Here is an 18,716-nt window from a genome sequence, read left to right on the forward strand (position 1 = left end):
ATACTTATATAGTATATATGCTTTGATATAGATGTATATACCGTGCTTATACAGCTTATCTGATTTATGTGCTGCACATAAAACAAAATCATGCCATAAAGCCGAGTATATGCACAAATCATAAAACAAAAGCTGGTAGCGCATTTGCAATCAAAAAGAGATGAGCGCTGTGAGCCAAAGTGACCTATAGATGCGCTTCAGTGGAAGGTTTGACTGGCGAAAAGAGTGTCTTGAATAATATGAGAGTTAATCTACAAAAAATACCATTAAATACCATCTAAAATGCGGTTGCCTTGGTATGGTTGTTTGTGCCAATATTATTTTGTATTATTAAAAAATGTATAATAATAGAACAAACAGTTCATATACAGTATAAGCTACTTTTAAATTAAAGTTGCAGAAAGCAACTTCAAACTTTTAAGAATTCTTACTAAAAAAAATATTTTGCAAGAACATCTACTTGGGTAATAAAAATTATTTTTCACTCCTATCTTACAATCAACAATATCAGCAATTTTAATAAATTTTAATATATTTATAAATATTTTTAATATGATTTACTAATTCTTTTACAATTCTTTTTTATATTTATATATATATATATATATATTAAATTTTATAATTCTTTTATATAACTACCTATTAAATCCTGAGAGAAATATAAAAAATCCAGTTTTGAAATATGATTTGTACAAATGATAAATATTAAAAAAAAAAAATATTTATTTATTGTCCGATTAAAGTTCAACTCAAAAATTTATAATAGTTGAAAAATAATTATTATTTTATGATTTTATATTTATTCCTATTTGTTTAATTATATTATATAGATATACATCAAATAAATATGATTCAATTACAAAAATAAAAAATATATATATTTAAATTTCTTTCCATAAAAAAAGAAACAAAAAAGCTTTTCATAGTAAAATTAATATATACAATTGTATCCACTTAATAACAAACGGAATAAATATACATATAAATATATATGAGAAAATCGTTCAGAGACAGATCAGTTGCATATGCCGTCTACTTAAAGCAGCCGCAAAAGCTCTTCAGATTCGAATGGTTAAACCGAATGAGGGTTCACGAACTGTGACGTCCTTTGTGAAGTGGACTTCCGCGAGTACTCAGAGTTCGTTCGTTTGGTTCGTTGGCGGGCGGTCAATGCTGCCAGCCGGCAGCTGCCGAGTGGCAACTGGCAAAGGTCATGGGCTAACAATGCCACTGAATTAATTTCACGTTGTAGCTGACTAGCGCTCTATGCAAATGGCAGGCGAAACAAAGGCTCAGAGCAGCGCCCAAGTACCGAGACGCAAGTCCCGGGTCCCGAGTCCCGTGCCCTGCGTCTCAACAATAAATTGAGACAGTTGAGAAATTATTTACATTTTATGTGCGCCAAATTGATTTGTTGGCTAGTTTACAACCATGTTATAGACGAGGGAATTGTTTGACTTGCAGTTGAATGCACTGGAAAATGTTTTAGAAATGCTTGTTAGGAAATTTAAAATGTTTGCATACATTTTTAGGTAAAGTTGAGGCAGACAGCAGCTGGCTGGCTGTCTCGCTCCCTACCTTCCTCTGTCTCTCTCTCTCTCTCACTCTCTTACTCTCGCTGCTGCCCAATCGATAAACTTAATGAGCCATGAGCGCACCGGGCACAGAGACAAACATTTATTCTAAAATTAACTGCCATGAACAAGTTGCACAGAAATAACTCATACGCCACAGTGTGCAAACAAAATTTACGTAAAACCAAGCTTCGCCCCGTCATTATTTGAATGTGCTCCGAATGCAAGTGTAATTTGGCTGAGTGCAAGTCGCGTTATGATTGATATGATAGCGGTGCAGTGAAACCCTAACAAATTGCAGCTGTTGCAGATATTTTGTGGCTCTCTCTTTGTTTTCTCTCCTTCAACTGGTTAAGAATTCGTCATTATGTTTTTATATGAAACACATTTTCTGTGTGATATGTAGGTCAGCTACTTGGGGACTGTGCGGCGCATACTTTATTGTGTTATGCCTAGCTGAAGGTGTAATATAAAGCATAGAAGTAAAAGGTACTTAATGTAATTGACGCACAGTCATGTAAAAAAAAAAAAAAACAACGAGCAAGGAAATAACAACACAATTTTCCATGAAATGCTAACATTTAGTGACAACACTCACAAGCACACACACACACATGCACACACAGATACATTTCTAACACACCCATTAAATACACAGCAACAACATAAAGCATAAATACGCTGCGTATACTTAATGTGCGTGTTATACTGGATGAACTGAGTGCCGCCAAGCCAGCTCACAAACAGAAAGAGAGAGAGAGAAAAAAAAAAGGGAACAGGATGGGCGTCACTCATGTCATGCTCGAGTTATCAAAACCAAAAAGTACTTCAATTAATCACAGGAAATTCGTCAATTATTCAACACTTGACAATGACTCAAGCAAATATTGTACACAATATGCAAATTGCATTCAGCTTTTGTGGTCAAATACCCTGTGTGTGCGTTGCGAGCTGACATCAAATGGCAATGATGAAGCGGCAAAATGTAGGCATTTTGATTGCGGAAAATATATGTAAACGTTGCACAAAGTGGGATGAGTTGGTATATTATATATACAAAAAAATGTATGTCCAAGCTTCTTCTTTTTTTGTATATAATAGAATACATTTTGTGATGCTCAACTTTTTTCTTTTTTATATGTTTTACTAAAGATATGATATATGCATTTTCAAGCTGTTCCCATATTTATTTATATATCATTTTCTATATATTGAAATACTTTTTATAACTTATTGGTTTCGACTTAAATTTTGTATATATTTATTTTTTATATATTCCATATTCAATATATTTTATATATACTATATTTATCTTTAATAATTTTTTTATATTAATAAACTTGTTGATAATAATTTAAAAAAAGTGAACAAAAAATGAAAAAATGAATAGCCATTTTAAAAATATTTTAAGTGTAAAAAATGAACATGATGAAAAAACGCTATAAGCTTTATTGAAAATTATTTAATATTTTGTTTTGTACAAGACAGATTGCAAATAAAAAATAAATATATAAAAAAAAAAAAAATTTTACATATACTTGATAAGAAAAATTGCTACAATTTGAGGTATATTTAATATTTATTTATATTAAATTCAGAATATTGTTGAATTTTAATTTTAGCTTCATATAATTTTGGTTCTATCCTTTTTTATTATCATATCATTTTAACAGAGAACGCATATACAAATATATAAAATGTATTTGTTTATATATGGTAGTAAATCCAATCCAATCAGTCAGCTATTTAACTGCTTATATTGTAGATATCTTAAATTAGATTAGAAGTTAATGATTAGGCAATTTCTATAAATATAGGCATGACTAATTATGCAGTCAATAAGAACATTGAGCGTTAATTATATGGCATACCAACAAGCGTGGCAAACATAATTAGAATAATATTAAAAATGTAAATTGAATTTGCTAAGGAATGGAATAGTTAGTTAATTACTCTACATACATAAATCCTTTCCAAATGAAACGTTCTACGCATTTCTATTTCCACTCAAAGACGACCTTCTCTTGAGTTTTCCCATTGCTAGTGATGCGAGTAACTTGGGGTCGAGGCGTTTTCAAGTTTGTGACTTTTTAATTGGTTAAGCTCAAAAAGATTTGGCTAAAAAAAATATGCATGGGGCAGTTGCCAATCGATACGTGACTTTGTTGGGGCAGGGTCAGCCGGCGATTACAAATTGTATATACATTTCGGGTTGTTGTTGTTGGTTTTTAATTGAAAAGGTCTCCTGACTCAGGAGGCTGCTCTCGAGGGTTGACTAAATGGCAATAAATTGCAGCTGCTTGAGACAGCAAATTTAAATTGAATATAAAGAAAATAGCCAGCAGGCCGCAGGCAGCAGGCAGCAGGCACAAGTTAAAGCGCTTACTCCTTGCCCAGTTGTGGCCGTTGGCTCTCTAGAGCTTAAACAGGATCCAAGCCGTAAGCCAAAAGCCATTAGGTTCAAGACAAAACCACAAAATGTTGCTTAGCCATTTAAACAGCTGCTATTGACTACATCGCCGTCTTTGTCTCTGTCTCCATCTTCCTCTACCACTTCCTCTTCATCTTCATCCTGGCGTCTCACAGTGGACAAATTGTACGCAGTCGGTGGCATTTGCGTTTTGATTTGATGCTCGACCGTTTGCCAGTACTTTAGTCATTTATCAATATGTCACTTAGTTGCTCTCGTTTGCTTCCAAGTTCTCCTTGGGATCACGTCTGATGACTTTGACTTTGACATTTGCGCCGCACAGCAAATTCGCTGAGTGTCAAAAATCAAGAATCAAATCAAATAATTTGCATTGTCATCTTGGCCGGCGTCAAATTGTCTGCATTACGTGCCCTGTTTAGCACCAAAAGACGTTGCTGCAGACGATCTTCCATATACATATATATATATATGCCTTCCACTTTGTGCAAAAATATAAAATATTGTTTGCAGCAACTTAAATATTTATGATGCTTATCTTATTTATAGCGTTATAAATATTTGACACACATTTTTCACATTCCTCTGGAGTAAATGACAGCTCTTGAAGGCCGCTGGTATAGAATGCTATTATATTTTAATGTAAGAAACTCATTAGGGTCAGGCATAGAGGTCCTTAAAGGTTGAGAATAGAATTAATAAATGTAATTCTTAAAGTAATATAATATTATCTTTTCAAGTAATATAATATTGAAAATATACATAAATATATATACATAGCATTAATATATAAATTAAAAAATAATTAATAAAATTTAAAGTATTTTTTAAAATATAATAAATATAAAATTTATAAAAATATATTTAATTCATAGAAAATATTTTATTAAAAAAAATTTAAATAAAATATATAAAAATTCAACAAATTTTCAAAATTAAAATGATTTCCCATTTTCAATGGGTTCAGTGTGTAAAAAAATTTATATCGTATACATGCAAGATATAGATATATTTTATAGATATTTAGTAATCATGCCAACTCTCTCTCCCTCTCTTCGCCTATCTCATCCCAACGACTTTTAATAAATTTTTGTATTCCATCTGTCCACTTTCGTCTAATAAATAGGCACAAATAGCTTTGCATATGTCTCCATAAATATTTGCATGACTGAAAAAAGGGCACATTGAAAAGTTTACGCAGTTAACTGCCAATTAAAGTGGCTATAAATTAATTTTACATTATAATTGTTTATAGGCAGGCGTGCTTAAACAAAGTAATAAAAGACCAGAAAAAGTGATTAAAAGCATTAATTAAAAATATGAGTTAATATTGATAATTTTAATGGAATTGTAATTAAAACATTTATGTATGTATATAAAAATTACAAAAGCTTTAAAATGTCGAGAGCGAAATCAATTTCGTTGTATATAAATACAGTGAATTCAGCTGACAATGACATGGGCTGCATTTGACAATTAAATGTGGGTAGACTTCTCTGAGAGGACATTGAAAACGAAGTGGCCAGAGTGCACGATTAAAGAGGGTCTTGCTTTTAGTATTTCAGTTAATAAAATAAGAGTACTTGTCAAGCCGCTATTTGAGTAATAGCTAAAGTCTCTTAAAGCTTCGACTGCTAGCCAGTTGCTCCAAGTGCACTTTAAACATTCCCGTTTGCTGCGTAATCAGCATTCAGTTAGGGCTTTAATGAACTTAAGGCTTTAAGCAGTTTATTACCATCCAGCTAGCATGAGCTGAAAGCTACAGCTTTCAGCTAGTGTCATTGCAGCACTAACAATTACGCTGCGCCCATTTGTCGCCTTCATTTCAAGGCTGTAACGCCAATAAATTTATTAAATGTCCAAAGTGCAAACAATTGACGATAAACGCGCACGCACACACACACACACACACACAGACACCCATAAAGAAAATCATATTGAAATCTGTTAGCAGAATAGGGTGTTTGTGTTTGTGTCTCTGAGTGTGTGGGCATGGCGCTGCGTTCTGTATTGCGTGCTCAAACAACAAATTAATTACAGGCAGGGCAATCAATTTTGATTAAAGTAAGAGTCCGGAACTGTCAGCCAACTGTCTTAAAGACTATTTGGCCAACATCATGTATTCCGTTAAGAGACGCCAACCAATTGTATCAATTATTAAAGCCAACTGCAAAGCAATCAATAGTGATGCATAATAGAAGAGCAATAGATCATCATCATCATCATCAATAAAAAAAAATCAATTGAAAATTGTTAGCGCATCAAAGTGAATCTCAATTAGAGCTAAAAGCGTTGCAAAATCGTGACTAACAGCCGTAAAACCGCTTACATTTTCCCCTAAATAAATTTAGTTATAAACTTTGAAATATTCAATTCACACATACAACTGGGTGTATGTGTGTCTGTTTGTGGGCGTGCATGTGCGTGTGATATATAATTGAAAACGACTGGCCAATGGATCATCTATTATGCAATATGGCCGGCAACAGTCGCAACTCGTCCTACAATTGTCTCTCATCATGGGATTCCTATGATCGTATACCCAGGTATGTATTGGCAAAACTGAACTGAAACCACTCAGCTGGCGTTGGCGTTGGCGTTGACTGCTGCAAAATCAAATTACGTATACGCAGCGTTGTCGTTAATTCAATATTTCTTCCCTCTCCTATATAGATATTGATTTTTAAAGCATTGCGTTACGCTGCGCGTCCAAAATGTAATAGAAAATAGAAAAGCATTTAAGTAGCAATCAACAATAAATTGATTGCCATTAGCAATCAAATCTAATCAAATTTCAACTAAAAGCACACACTCACATCAGAAGAGACACTAATAGTGTGTTAAGTGTGTGTGTGTGTGTGCAGAAGTGTGTGTATGGGTGCCAAGTGCTCGAGGCGCTTTAGTTTTTGACAAAAGTTATTTTTAGTTCATTTTATAATTACATTTGTAGCTGGCAGCTCAGCTCAAGTTTAACTGAGCTGAAAAGTATGCTATGATATTTTTGTAAATAATTAAATTGTTTGAATTGTAGTTTTAAAGTTTATTACTAAGCAATTTATTAATATTATAGTTATATATTAAATTTAATAATTAAGCAGCTACTTATAAAAATATTAATAAATATTGCAGTGCAATGAAAATGCATTTATGAATTTCTATCTACCTTATAGACTTCAGATTAATATTTTATTAAGTTTCAGACATTTTATTTATTACCAAAAAATTTTAATTTAAAAAAGAGCAATAATAATATAAAAATATTTAACATAAATATTTAAATAATATTTAATGCTATTTTATTTTTATTTGTTTATTATATAATTCAAAGCTTTTGATATGTACACATTAAATTTTGTTTTATTTAAATATTTACATATATTTTAATTTTCATCAAAATTTAAGCTGCAGATAAAGTTTTTATATTTAAAATATTACTAAAATAATTGTTAATAATTTAAATCTATTTTTATTAAATATAATATTTTATAAAATTACAAGCATTCTTTCAAGTACTTCAAAAATATATTGCCTTAAATTTCTTTACATACTAAAATATTAGTAAATTATTTTTAGTTTTTTTTGCATTCAATATATTTCTAATTTTTTCCACTATTACCAAGAAAAACAAATATCTAAATATTTTACTTATATATAAAAATATAATCCATTAAAAAATAGCTGTTGCTCTGCTGCTGATTCTTGTGCGTGGCGCAGCTCCAAGAAAAAAAAAACTTTTCAACTATTGTTTTTAAAGCACTTTAATTTGATTAAATTAAATTTGACGTAGGGGACTACGAATAAAGTTGAAAAAACTGTCGAACTTTTGGGTTTGCATTTCCAGTATGCGTGTGTGTGTGTGTGAAAAAAGAAATTTATTTCATTTATTTAGATGGCTGCGAATATAATTGGATTTTGGGTATTAAAATAAAATATATTCACATATATGTGAGTAGAGTGCTTTAAATATGTATATGTGGCCGCATTGGGAAAATCAATGCTAAAAACTTTTCGATCGACATGGACAAAGAGGCGAATAACAACAGCCAGCAACAGCTTGTGCATAGTAGATGAAGTTTTTTATGATGGAATCAATATGCATGCGTATGGTTGAATGTTATGCAAATATTTGCTAAAGCAACGACAAATAATTGAGAGAGAATTAAAGTTGGCACAAAAAAATTTTTGTGACAACAATTTGCCCAGCTCAATATATACACATATACTATATGTGCTCTATATATGTGTTAATGCTTGTTAAGGGACGACAGTGCGTATGCGTAATGTGCGTAGCTCATTTAAAATGATTGCATGCAGTTGTTTCGCTCATCAAGTGCGCGTTGAATTAAAGGTCTGGCATCAATTTGCGGACTACGCTGGACCTTTTATACACATTCACGAGAGTGAAGTGAGCATATTGGCTTTTGAGCAAAGTCCGTTTTCCATGCCGTGTGCTCATATAAAGTAAGAGACTAGAAGCTAGCATTTGGAGCATTTATATATATATATATCATACAAGATTTCATATTTGGGTATCTCAGTCAGTAGTATTACCTAGCAGCCTTTGAGCCATGACTGAGTATGTTGCAGTCGGTTCAATCCAACTGCAACGTTTTCACTTGATTTCGCTTATTTCTGATGTGCTTTTATTTTTGCATTTTGCCACTTTCTGTAGCACTTATTATAATGTTTGCCTTGTGGCACAACAAATTGCGCGTTAATGTGTTTTTGTTGCTTCGTCATTTGATTAGAGCGTCAAATTGAATGTTGATATTGAATTTAAAGCTGAGCCGGCGGCGCTACTAACGGCACCTTGCCCGCACCTAGATAGGCCTTAAAAATATATACGTATGTATATATTGTCTTTACCTTTTATTGATTTTTAAATGTGATTTTCGTTATTCGTTCTCTGCTGCGCTCACATTTCTATTAGCAGCAGCGCCCAGATTTGATTACAGAACTTGATTAAATTTCACTTTGAACGAGCGAACGACTTTTTTTTTCTCCTTAAAGCAAATTTTTCGTTGTGCAGAGTTGCGGGTCTCGAAATCAAAGCGGCCCCGTATGAAATACCTGGCAATACAATGAAGCGGCTTTTGTTGTCCGCACAAAAGCAGGCACAGCACAAAGACCTTACATCCACGACATGGTCAAACAACAAGCTCACGAAACGAGTTGTGCTCAAAGGCGACCGTTGCGATGGCTCGAAATCCAATTGAGTAACAGCCAACAACATGCTTGATGGTCTTGATGACGACAGGGCGTCGGCATACGATCAGGTCCATCAGGTACAGTCCATCTTGTTACAGTTGTTGTTGTTGTTGCTGCTGCTGCTGCTGCTGGCCCATTAAGCAGACGCACGACCGAACTGAGAAGGTTATAAAACAAAGGAGCGCATCCTCCTTAAAATCATCTAGCGGTATTTTGGTATTTTTGCGTAAAGTGCTGCGACGCGTTGATTGCCCAAAGCAATTCACATTGATTGCGGCCCATTAAAACGCTGAGAGCTTTTTACAGTCAAGAAACCAAAGACAGTTAAGACTCGCCGCGCACATAATTACAGCCGCAGCGTAGATAAAAGTCAAACACTGAAATTATTTAATGGCGTCTGCATGGAAAGTGCACTCAAATCTACAATTGAGGTCAGCCTCATGGGCTTTGGAAAATTAAAATAGCAATATAAATATTATAGAGATATCTATATAAGATTGGAAAATTAAAATTATAATATATATATTATACAGATATCTATATAAGATATAGCTGCTGAATATTATATTAAACACGAAACACAATAAACACCGAATATTATTATCAAGCCGATAGAGACCAAAGATAGATCCTTTATCCAATTCATCTAATTAAAGCTGTTGTGGCTAATGAATATTTATTTTGAATAATTCAAGAAAAATAGTCATAAATCGAGTAAAAAAAAAAATAATAATAATAATAATTAAAATAAATTTAAAAAAATAATACAATTAGGTTTATATTAACAATAGGTTTTTTATATATTTATATATATTATATTATTATACTTACTTTTAAAGTATATATTTCTTCTACAATCTTCATATTTTATTTGCTTTACATATGTATGTGTGCCTGCTATTGAGAGTTTTGAGACAAGCAGCTCCACATTTATTGAACTCAAAATTTGACTTTTCTGACTAATTTTAATACAAATATTATATACGTAACACCTTAAAAGTTTTTCCAATCATTGCAAAGGTCATATTTAAACACATTTACACCGGAATTGTTTTACATTTCAAGCTGTTCTTAAGATTTATTTTACATTTTTATTGACTGCTCGCTGCAGCTAAGTGATGGCATTTTTATTACGAAGCGTTTAGGTTAGTGGGAAAACGTTGGTTGGCTTAGGTTGTTGGATCTAATGTAGTATTCCTATTTACGTCGAGTGCTCACACTTAACACTGCTGCCAGTAGCCCAAAGAGGCTTGTGGCTTGTAATTTGACTACTTCTAAATATTGATGATAATCGTGTTTCAACTGTAGAAGGAGGAGCACATTATATTAACACTCTCATATGGTTCAACCACTTTTTAAGTATGGAAACTGTTTGCAAAAATTCATAATAAATATATATAAATAATTTACTTATATATTAAATGCTTAAATCATTTTTATTAAAAAGTGGCTTAAAATGTAAGAATATTTTTTTATTTTTATTTTATACATATTAAATATATATATATATATAATTGAGCAATAATCTAAGCTAATGTAAATTAAATATATAGAATTTGATACATTTTTAACATATATATTTTAATAAATATATATATTTAAAAATTTATATTAAATTAAATTATATATTAAATTCAACCCAAAACAACGTTAAACCATTCCCAGTTGCTGCAAGACAATAAAACGCCAGCCAGTAATTTTTCAGCTCTCGCTCTGCCATTTCATTCTCTTTCTTTGCTAAAAATTCACGCCTTTGTCGTGTAAAATATATGAAAAGACGAAATGCTTTATCCATCAGAGAAATTGATTCGCTTTAGCTAAACTGTTGCATTTAGTGTAATGTAATGTCATCAAGCATCAAGCAGCTGGTGTCATTGCACCTACTCTGAATGTTTGTTGACATTTTCAGCTACTTTTTTGGGAAGTTGGCCAAGTTGGCTAAGCTGAGCTGTGAGCTGCGAGCGAGGCCAAACATCAAAGTCGCCTTGGGTTCAATTGCTGCTGCTGAACTTTGGCATTGTTTGGCCCCGGGAGGAATGTGTCAAAAGTGAGCATTCAAGACGATTCGCAGCATGCGTGAGCTGGTTGCCCTTAGCATACGCCATAGTTTGAGCAGCAACAGACGCAGCTGCAAATGACGCTTCTTCTGCCGCGTTCATTGGCCGAGTGGAATGAACTGAGCGTCAGCGAATTTCCGTCTGGCTCTAGCGCCAGGTCAGAGTTGATTGTATGCAGCGCGTGTATGTGTGCGGCTACACGAACTGGCTGTGCCATAACAACTGATTGGTCACCACCGAGCGCCAGTGCCGAGCGCCGAGTGCTGAGTGCTGAGTGCCTCCACTTGCCCACGCGGGTCTCATTTATTCCGGCTTGCCACGCTTTTATCTACGCTCGTCCATTAACCTTGGCCTGCATACGCCAGCCGGGGCGGAGCCCACTCCCGAAGCTCTGAGCTGCTTTTGTGTGTTCATAATTTTACTAACTAGCTGCCAAACAAAGCATCAGGCTTGCATTCAAATGAACGCTTGTCCATTTCGACTCCTAAAGCACTATGCCCGCTTTAATTACTTAGGCAGACAGACCCGACAGACGGAAGGACAGACGTGCTAAGACTGAGGGCAGTCAAGTGTTTGAGCAAAGTCTGCTTGAATGTTTTGCTGAATGTTTGCCAGGCACTCGTGAGTTATGGTCAAAGCTGAAGCAATTTGCATGCTAAACTTGAGATACAAGATACTTGCAAGCTGCAACTCTGAGATACTGGCATAGTAATATATATACACATATATAATGTCTTGCAGCTGGCTGCATTGCAATTTTAGTGTTCAACATTCTGCATTGAAGCCCCGTCTTGTTGTCAGCTGTAGTGGAATTGCCAGTTGAACGTTGCTCATACGCCATGTTGCACACGCAATGTTTTCCTTTAGCACTGGCGAAACAGATGTGCCAATAAATAAAGAAGTGCTGGAAGATCAAGTGAAAGTATCTCAAATGGATTGGTTGATTGAAGCGCAATTTAACAAAGCATTGAGTTATATACTTTTATATTTTTTATTAATATTTATCATATTGGAGGTAAAATACACCAAACTTTCATATAAATAAAAATAAATATTAAAAAAAAAATAAAAAATAATAAAATATACAATATAAGCAAAATAAGATAAGTAAATAAATTAATAAATTAAATTAATTTAAAAAATACAACTGAATACGGATAGTTCCTTAACTAAAAATTATAAATATATTGAGACAAATATTTTATGGTTTCTACAAATTTGATTAATCTTTACTATTAATTTTTTTATTGAGAATATAGAAGTAATATTGGCTTTATATCAGCAGCTTTAACACTTTAAGCTGACGAAAATATTATTTGGGATATGTGTTTTGATGTCAAATTATTATTTTTATTTTATTTTTTTTTTTTTTAATTCAAGTATCAATCTCTTTAAGTCTTTGCTGAATGTCTTTAGTACTTACAGCCAACCTCAAGCTTTTAGCCCTTGGCAAAGCTGATTTTCGACTTGTTAAAACCTTAAGTGTTGGCCACAACTTTAGCTAGTTTTTAATTCTGTGAAAAGCAGCTTTCAGTTATCGGCTCAACTACAATTGAAACTTTTCAGGATTAATCCGCCTAGACAAGAGCAGCTAAAAGCAAGTGCAATTGGCAGTTCATTTACAATGCAATTGCAGCTTTTATTGGCGCTGCTCGTGGCTGCTGTCAAGAGACAGACAGAGAGAGAGAGAGAGAATGATAGAGAGAAAAGTCTATACACTGACAAGTTAATATGTACTTGCCGGGCACACGTTGCTCTGCACTGCTTAATGGAAAATGCCATGAGCGACTGTTGTGGCAAGTGGAAAGTGGCGAGGCACGCGGAATGGCTGCCATGGGCAACGCAAGCTGCGGGCGATGTGACTTTGCGCTCCGTATAATGTGATCAGTAAGCGCATCAAATTGCCAAGTGCAGCATCATCATCAGCTCAATTGTCATTTTTATCGCCAAACGCAATTCTTTTCTTTTCACAATATACTAATTTGTTTAGCACTGAAATGCGCTTTGCATTGTCTAATAGGCTTAACGAATTCAATCATATTTTAATACAATTTTTCCCTTTCATTTTTCATTGTCTTTGCAGAGTGCGCGTGGAGTACTATGTGAATGAAAACACATTCAAAGAAAGACTGCAACTCTATTTCATTAAGAATCAGCGTTCAAGTAAGTATTTGCAATGGAAATGAAAAAGGTGCTAGGGTTAGGTGGGAGAGCTAGAAAGGGATATGGTGTCCTCTTTATAGCAAACAAATTTGATTTACTACGTGATTTGCTTAGCAAGTTAGTGGTGCACAGTAAAACCAGACTAAGATGAACTTTCTACTAAATGTAGACAAATTTTACTATTCCTTATGAAGAAATTTCATATTATTTTCAATATGTTTAGAACTCATATTTTTATATATTCCATAATATTATATATAAAAAATGATTTATATATAAACACAATTCAAAATTAAATATTTCTCTTGTTTTTGTTTTTTTTTTTTTCACTCAAGTGATTTAATAATAATTCCAGGCTCACATATTCCCAAATATCTCAAGTATACTTGACTTTCACGCAAGTCTGCTCAAACGAGTGCCCACTGTACTCAACTCTGGCCAGACAGTCTGACCGACTGGCCGACATAGAATTCACGAATGTAAATAAACTTATGGCAAAGCGATTAAAGTTTTCGTAGGCCGCACAAACAATTAAATCAATTGGAAAAACAACCACAAGAAGCAGAAGAAGAAGAAGCAGAAGCAAAAGCAACAAACACAACAACATAAAAAAAAAGGCGAATTGCCTATGTAGTGGCAGACGCAATATACTTGAGTAAATATTGATTTGGTTAGGAAATAATTGTGCAGGTAAACAGGTCGGCCAGGTAAACAGGTAGATTGGTAAACAGTCAAAAAGCTGGCAGTTGGGTTTATTTTTGTTTTCTCTTTGCTATTGCTGTTGTTGTTGTTGTAGTTGTTGGCTGACCAAGCCACGTCGCAGCTGAACTAAACGCACCTACCTATGCTATTTGGCTATTTGACCCAAATTTTGTTTCATTTTTTGTGCGTGTGTGCGTGTGTTTCTATTTCTGTGCTACTTTCTCTTTCAAGGCTTACGCATACGAATTGCCGATTTATTCCTTAAGTTACTGTCGTGTGTTCTCTACATAATACGTGTGATATTGGATAAAAATCCAACATTTATAACATGGTAAGCCAGTGGCCAACGGCCAAATAACAAATCAGATTTATTGCCAAGCATTTCTCATAACCTCTTTTTGCTTCAGCTATGGCTGCGAAGTGGCCAATAAGACAGAGTTTATCATCTCTGCCAAGCTGACGGAGGAGGAGTTCCAGGAGAATCCAATTATTAACTGGGATGCAATACTCTGGGTGAATCGACCCACTGTCCTCTGGGTGCTACAATTACTTCTAGCCATGGTGTCGTTAACTCAATCTTTGGTTCTAACATATCTAGGCTATAAGGTGAGTTGAATGTCAAAATGGAACATATTAAAAAAAAAAAAAAATACAATAATAAAGGTCAATATTTTAATAGGTATTGAGTTGTTATATTTCTTTCGATAATAGTCAAAATGTAAAAAAAAAAAAAAATTTGTATATTTATTTAGTACAAATAATTTATATACTTTCTGAAAAAACTTAATATTTATAATTTCTGATAAAATGTTTTTATATTTATTGTATACTTATTTTTATAAATTATTATTATTTTTTTTTTAGAATTTTTGTGTATCTTTATTTAGTTATACATTCTTAGGTTTATTTAAAAATATATATATTTTTAACATTTTTATATTTTATTTTTTTTTTTAAATTGTATTTTTATTTTAAAATTTAGTTTTTAATTTGAAAAAAAAAATTTTTTTTCGAACTTAAAAAAACATTTTTACTGCTGGAAATAAATAAATTGGTTATTTTAATTATTTTTATATTTCATAATATATATGTACATATAAGTTCAAGTATCTAAAATTTATATATATATTTTAGCATTTATATGTTTAAACTTTGCTTACATTATTTATTAATCACCAATTATTATTTAACATTTCATTCATTAACTTTTCTTAATCTTATCTAATATTGTGTTATATACATTTATGTATTCACAGGGCAACATATGGCAGCAAATACTCTCATTTCACTTTATACTAGAATTAGTAACGACAATACCCTTTGCACTAACGGTAAGTACACTAAGTGTCCACTAAATTGAAAGCTAAATGAATTGTTTATTTGATAATTATCCGTTTTCTGCTTCTGCTCGTTGTCCTTTTAGATTGTGCATCCGCCGCTGCGCAATCTCTTCATTCCAATATTCTTAAATTGTTGGCTGGCCAAGCGTTCGCTGGAGAACATGTTTGTAAGTATCTGTATGTGTGTGTGTGTGTGTGCATGTTGAACTAACCATAATTCTCAATTTGTATGTTGAAAAACTTTTATTTAATTTTTTTTTTAGAACGATTTGCATCGTGCCATGCAAAAATCCCAATCGGCTTTGTCACAACAGTTGACCATTTTGTCGGCCACATTGTTGTGTCTGGTGTTCACCAGGTAAGCTACAACAAACTCACTTACCTGCTCAGTCAGTCCAGCACGCTCAGCCCCCCTCTCTCTCCCTCTCTCTTTTAGTGTTTGTGGTATACAGCACTTTCAGCGCGCAGGGCATCGCCATTTGAATCTATTCCAGAGCACCTACTATGTGGTTGTGACCTTTTCCACAGTGGGCTACGGCGATTTTGTGCCGGACATTTGGCCATCACAGCTGTATATGGTCATCATGATTTGTGTGGCACTGATTGTGCTGCCCACGCAGGTGAGTAAATGCATTTAATGCCCGACTGCGTTCAACTACTTTAACAAGACGGAGATGAGACATTTTGCTGGCGACTTATCTGGGCTGTCGCAGACTTTTTTATGCCAATATTTATGTACATCGTGTAGAGAGATGAGCAGATAGGCGAGCGGACACAGTTTTAAGCTGCTTAGCTGGCGCATGTTGACCGGGCTCAGTCCATCAATCAAAATGGCTATTAACCGATGAGTCGATGGCGCCTACTGGTCATCAATCTGTCTAAATACATATATATATATATATAAATATATGAGTCATGATTTTGACCCGAGTCAAAACAATTAACGAATAAATGTTTGTTGAATCTGTACAGTTATAGAACCGGCTAGTCAGTCAGCCTGACTGATGAACGCACCGGCGGACTCTGTATGCTGCCCAAAAAAACAAAAGCATCAATCAAAATGTTGTTTTATTGCAGCATACTTTTTGGGGCACTGGCTGCAGGCACTTCTCTCAAACAAGCTCCATGTCAATATGCCCGACGCGCTCCAACAATTTATGACCCGCTATAACAATAGCAAAAAGCAGCAGCAACATTGTGACCAAAATGTTGGCAGTGAGAGTGGATGGTGTGTTGAGTGTGTGTGTGTGTGGGTGTGTGTGTGTGTGTGCCCGCCTGGCAAGCACTTAAATTTTATTGAAAATATTAGTGCTGCAATTGAGACTGCAATCGAGTTAAACAAAAAACGTTCTCTGTGTCGCTGTCAATATTGAATGTCAGCAATCTATCAAACTTAAGATATCTGTATATATATGTGTGCAAAGTGATTGTGTAGATGAATGCGTTGCATGTGCACATATAAAATGCAGAACGTCATCAGATGGCTTTAATAGCTATCGAAGGTAGCTGAAGGGAGAAAACTGATAGGTAGATAGATAAGAATGGCTATAAATATTTTTTATTTTATTTCATTTGTTCAATAAAAAGCATTTAATAACATAACAAAGAGAAGAATATTTGTTATAATTATTATCAAGTATTTTCATTGAAAAACATTTTATTTATTAATATTTAATTTATTATATAAAATGAAAATAGTATATATTTTTTATTCATTCTATAGTATATACAGTATTAAAAAATAATATATATATATATATATATATATATATATATATATATATATATATATATATATATATATATATATATATATATATATATATATATATATATATATATATATATATATTTACTATTTTTATTTTATATAATAAATCAAATAATAATAACTAAAATTTGATAACTTAAAATATTGTTCAATAAAAAGTATTTGATAATAATTATAACAAATATTTGTTTAATATTTATGCAGCTTATAACAGGCTTATTATCATATAAATAATAAAAAAAATAATAACAAACTTGTATTGCTTACAATAAAGTATTTTTCATTTTATTTTATTTGTTATCTTTCCAAAATATTTTTTTTTAAAATGTATAAATTCGACTTTTATTTATTAAATATATGAATCTCTCTTTATTTATTTATTTATTTTTATTTTATTTATTTTTTTTAATATTAAAAAATTACTACTACCTTTTTTATATATTCTTATATATTTTTTAAATAATTGCAATAAAATTCAAGTTAATTTATACAGCAATAGAAATGTTTCCACTTATTCATATATTGCTTTTCTTTTGATTTTCTCGTTCATTTATTGAGCCAAAATAGGAATTTAAGTGATTTAAGTGTTTATTTTTCTTTTCATAAGTATGGATTTTATCTTTAAAGTATAGCAATTTATGGACATAAGCTTAAGTAGCTAGAAACACAAATTTTGGAGCATATTTGTGTGGGTGACTAGGCCAAGGCTCTGGGAATGTCAAAACAGTTGCTCATGCAAACAAATAAAACACGAACAGGACTCGGATTCCTCTTAAAAATATATTAAGATTGTTTGTGATGTTCATATCCGTTATTTTATTTGTATCCCCATGGCATTGCAGTTTGAGCAATTGGCCTTCACCTGGATGGAACGACAGAAACTGGGCGGCAGCTACTCCTCGCATCGAGCGCAGAGCGAGAAGCATGTGGTTGTCTGCTCAACTACGCTGCACGCGGATACGATAATGGACTTTCTGAACGAGTTCTATGCGCACCCATTGCTGCAAGACTTCTATGTGGTGCTGCTCAGTCCCATGGAGCTGGACACAACGATGCGAATGATATTGCAGGTGCCCATTTGGGCGCAGCGCGTCATCTACATTCAGGTTGGTTAAATAAATATTTGACAAACTGTGATTCGATACCAAATACCAAATACCAAATGCCAAATGCCAAATGCCCAATGACATTTTGACAAACGCACAGGGCTCCTGCCTGAAGGACGGCGACTTGGCACGGGCGCGCATGAACGAGGCGGAAGCCTGTTTCATACTGGCTGCTCGCAACTATGCGGACAAAACGGCGGCCGATGAGCACACCATACTACGGTCCTGGGCCGTCAAGGACTTTGCGCCGAATGTGCCGCAATATGTACAGATATTCAGGTGAGTTCTGTTGCGTGTAACGGGCGACACTTTGTCACGCCTCAGTTAATTCGATTTCTTTCACTGTTTGAGCGCTGTGCGTGCCACA

General features: G+C 33.4%; 1 protein-coding gene across 18 annotated transcripts in view; it reads left to right on the forward strand.

Annotated features, from left to right (window-relative positions):
* Positions 1-18,716, forward strand: part of LOC6579046 (potassium channel subfamily T member 2) — a 158,416-nt gene that overhangs the window by 119,980 nt on the left and 19,720 nt on the right. For 16 of the 18 annotated variants that reach the window (XM_044010417.1, XM_032729558.2, XM_032729565.2 and 13 more), the window contains 9 exons: positions 13,351-13,430; positions 14,364-14,463; positions 14,540-14,738; positions 15,389-15,463; positions 15,556-15,639; positions 15,736-15,830; positions 15,909-16,092; positions 18,086-18,349; positions 18,450-18,628. In XM_044010417.1, the coding sequence (XP_043866352.1) occupies positions 13,351-13,430; positions 14,364-14,463; positions 14,540-14,738; positions 15,389-15,463; positions 15,556-15,639; positions 15,736-15,830; positions 15,909-16,092; positions 18,086-18,349; positions 18,450-18,628 (1,260 nt within the window). Of the gene's footprint in view, positions 1-6,353; positions 6,549-13,350; positions 13,431-14,363; positions 14,464-14,539; positions 14,739-15,388; positions 15,464-15,555; positions 15,640-15,735; positions 15,831-15,908; positions 16,093-18,085; positions 18,350-18,449; positions 18,629-18,716 lie in introns of all 18 variants that reach the window. The other 2 variants (XM_044010416.1, XM_032729559.2) reach the window with 1 other exon arrangement.

The sequence above is a fragment of the Drosophila mojavensis genome, unplaced genomic scaffold (assembly GCF_018153725.1).
Source record: "Drosophila mojavensis isolate 15081-1352.22 unplaced genomic scaffold, ASM1815372v1 contig_80, whole genome shotgun sequence".
In the NCBI taxonomy this organism is placed as follows: domain Eukaryota; kingdom Metazoa; phylum Arthropoda; class Insecta; order Diptera; family Drosophilidae; genus Drosophila; species Drosophila mojavensis.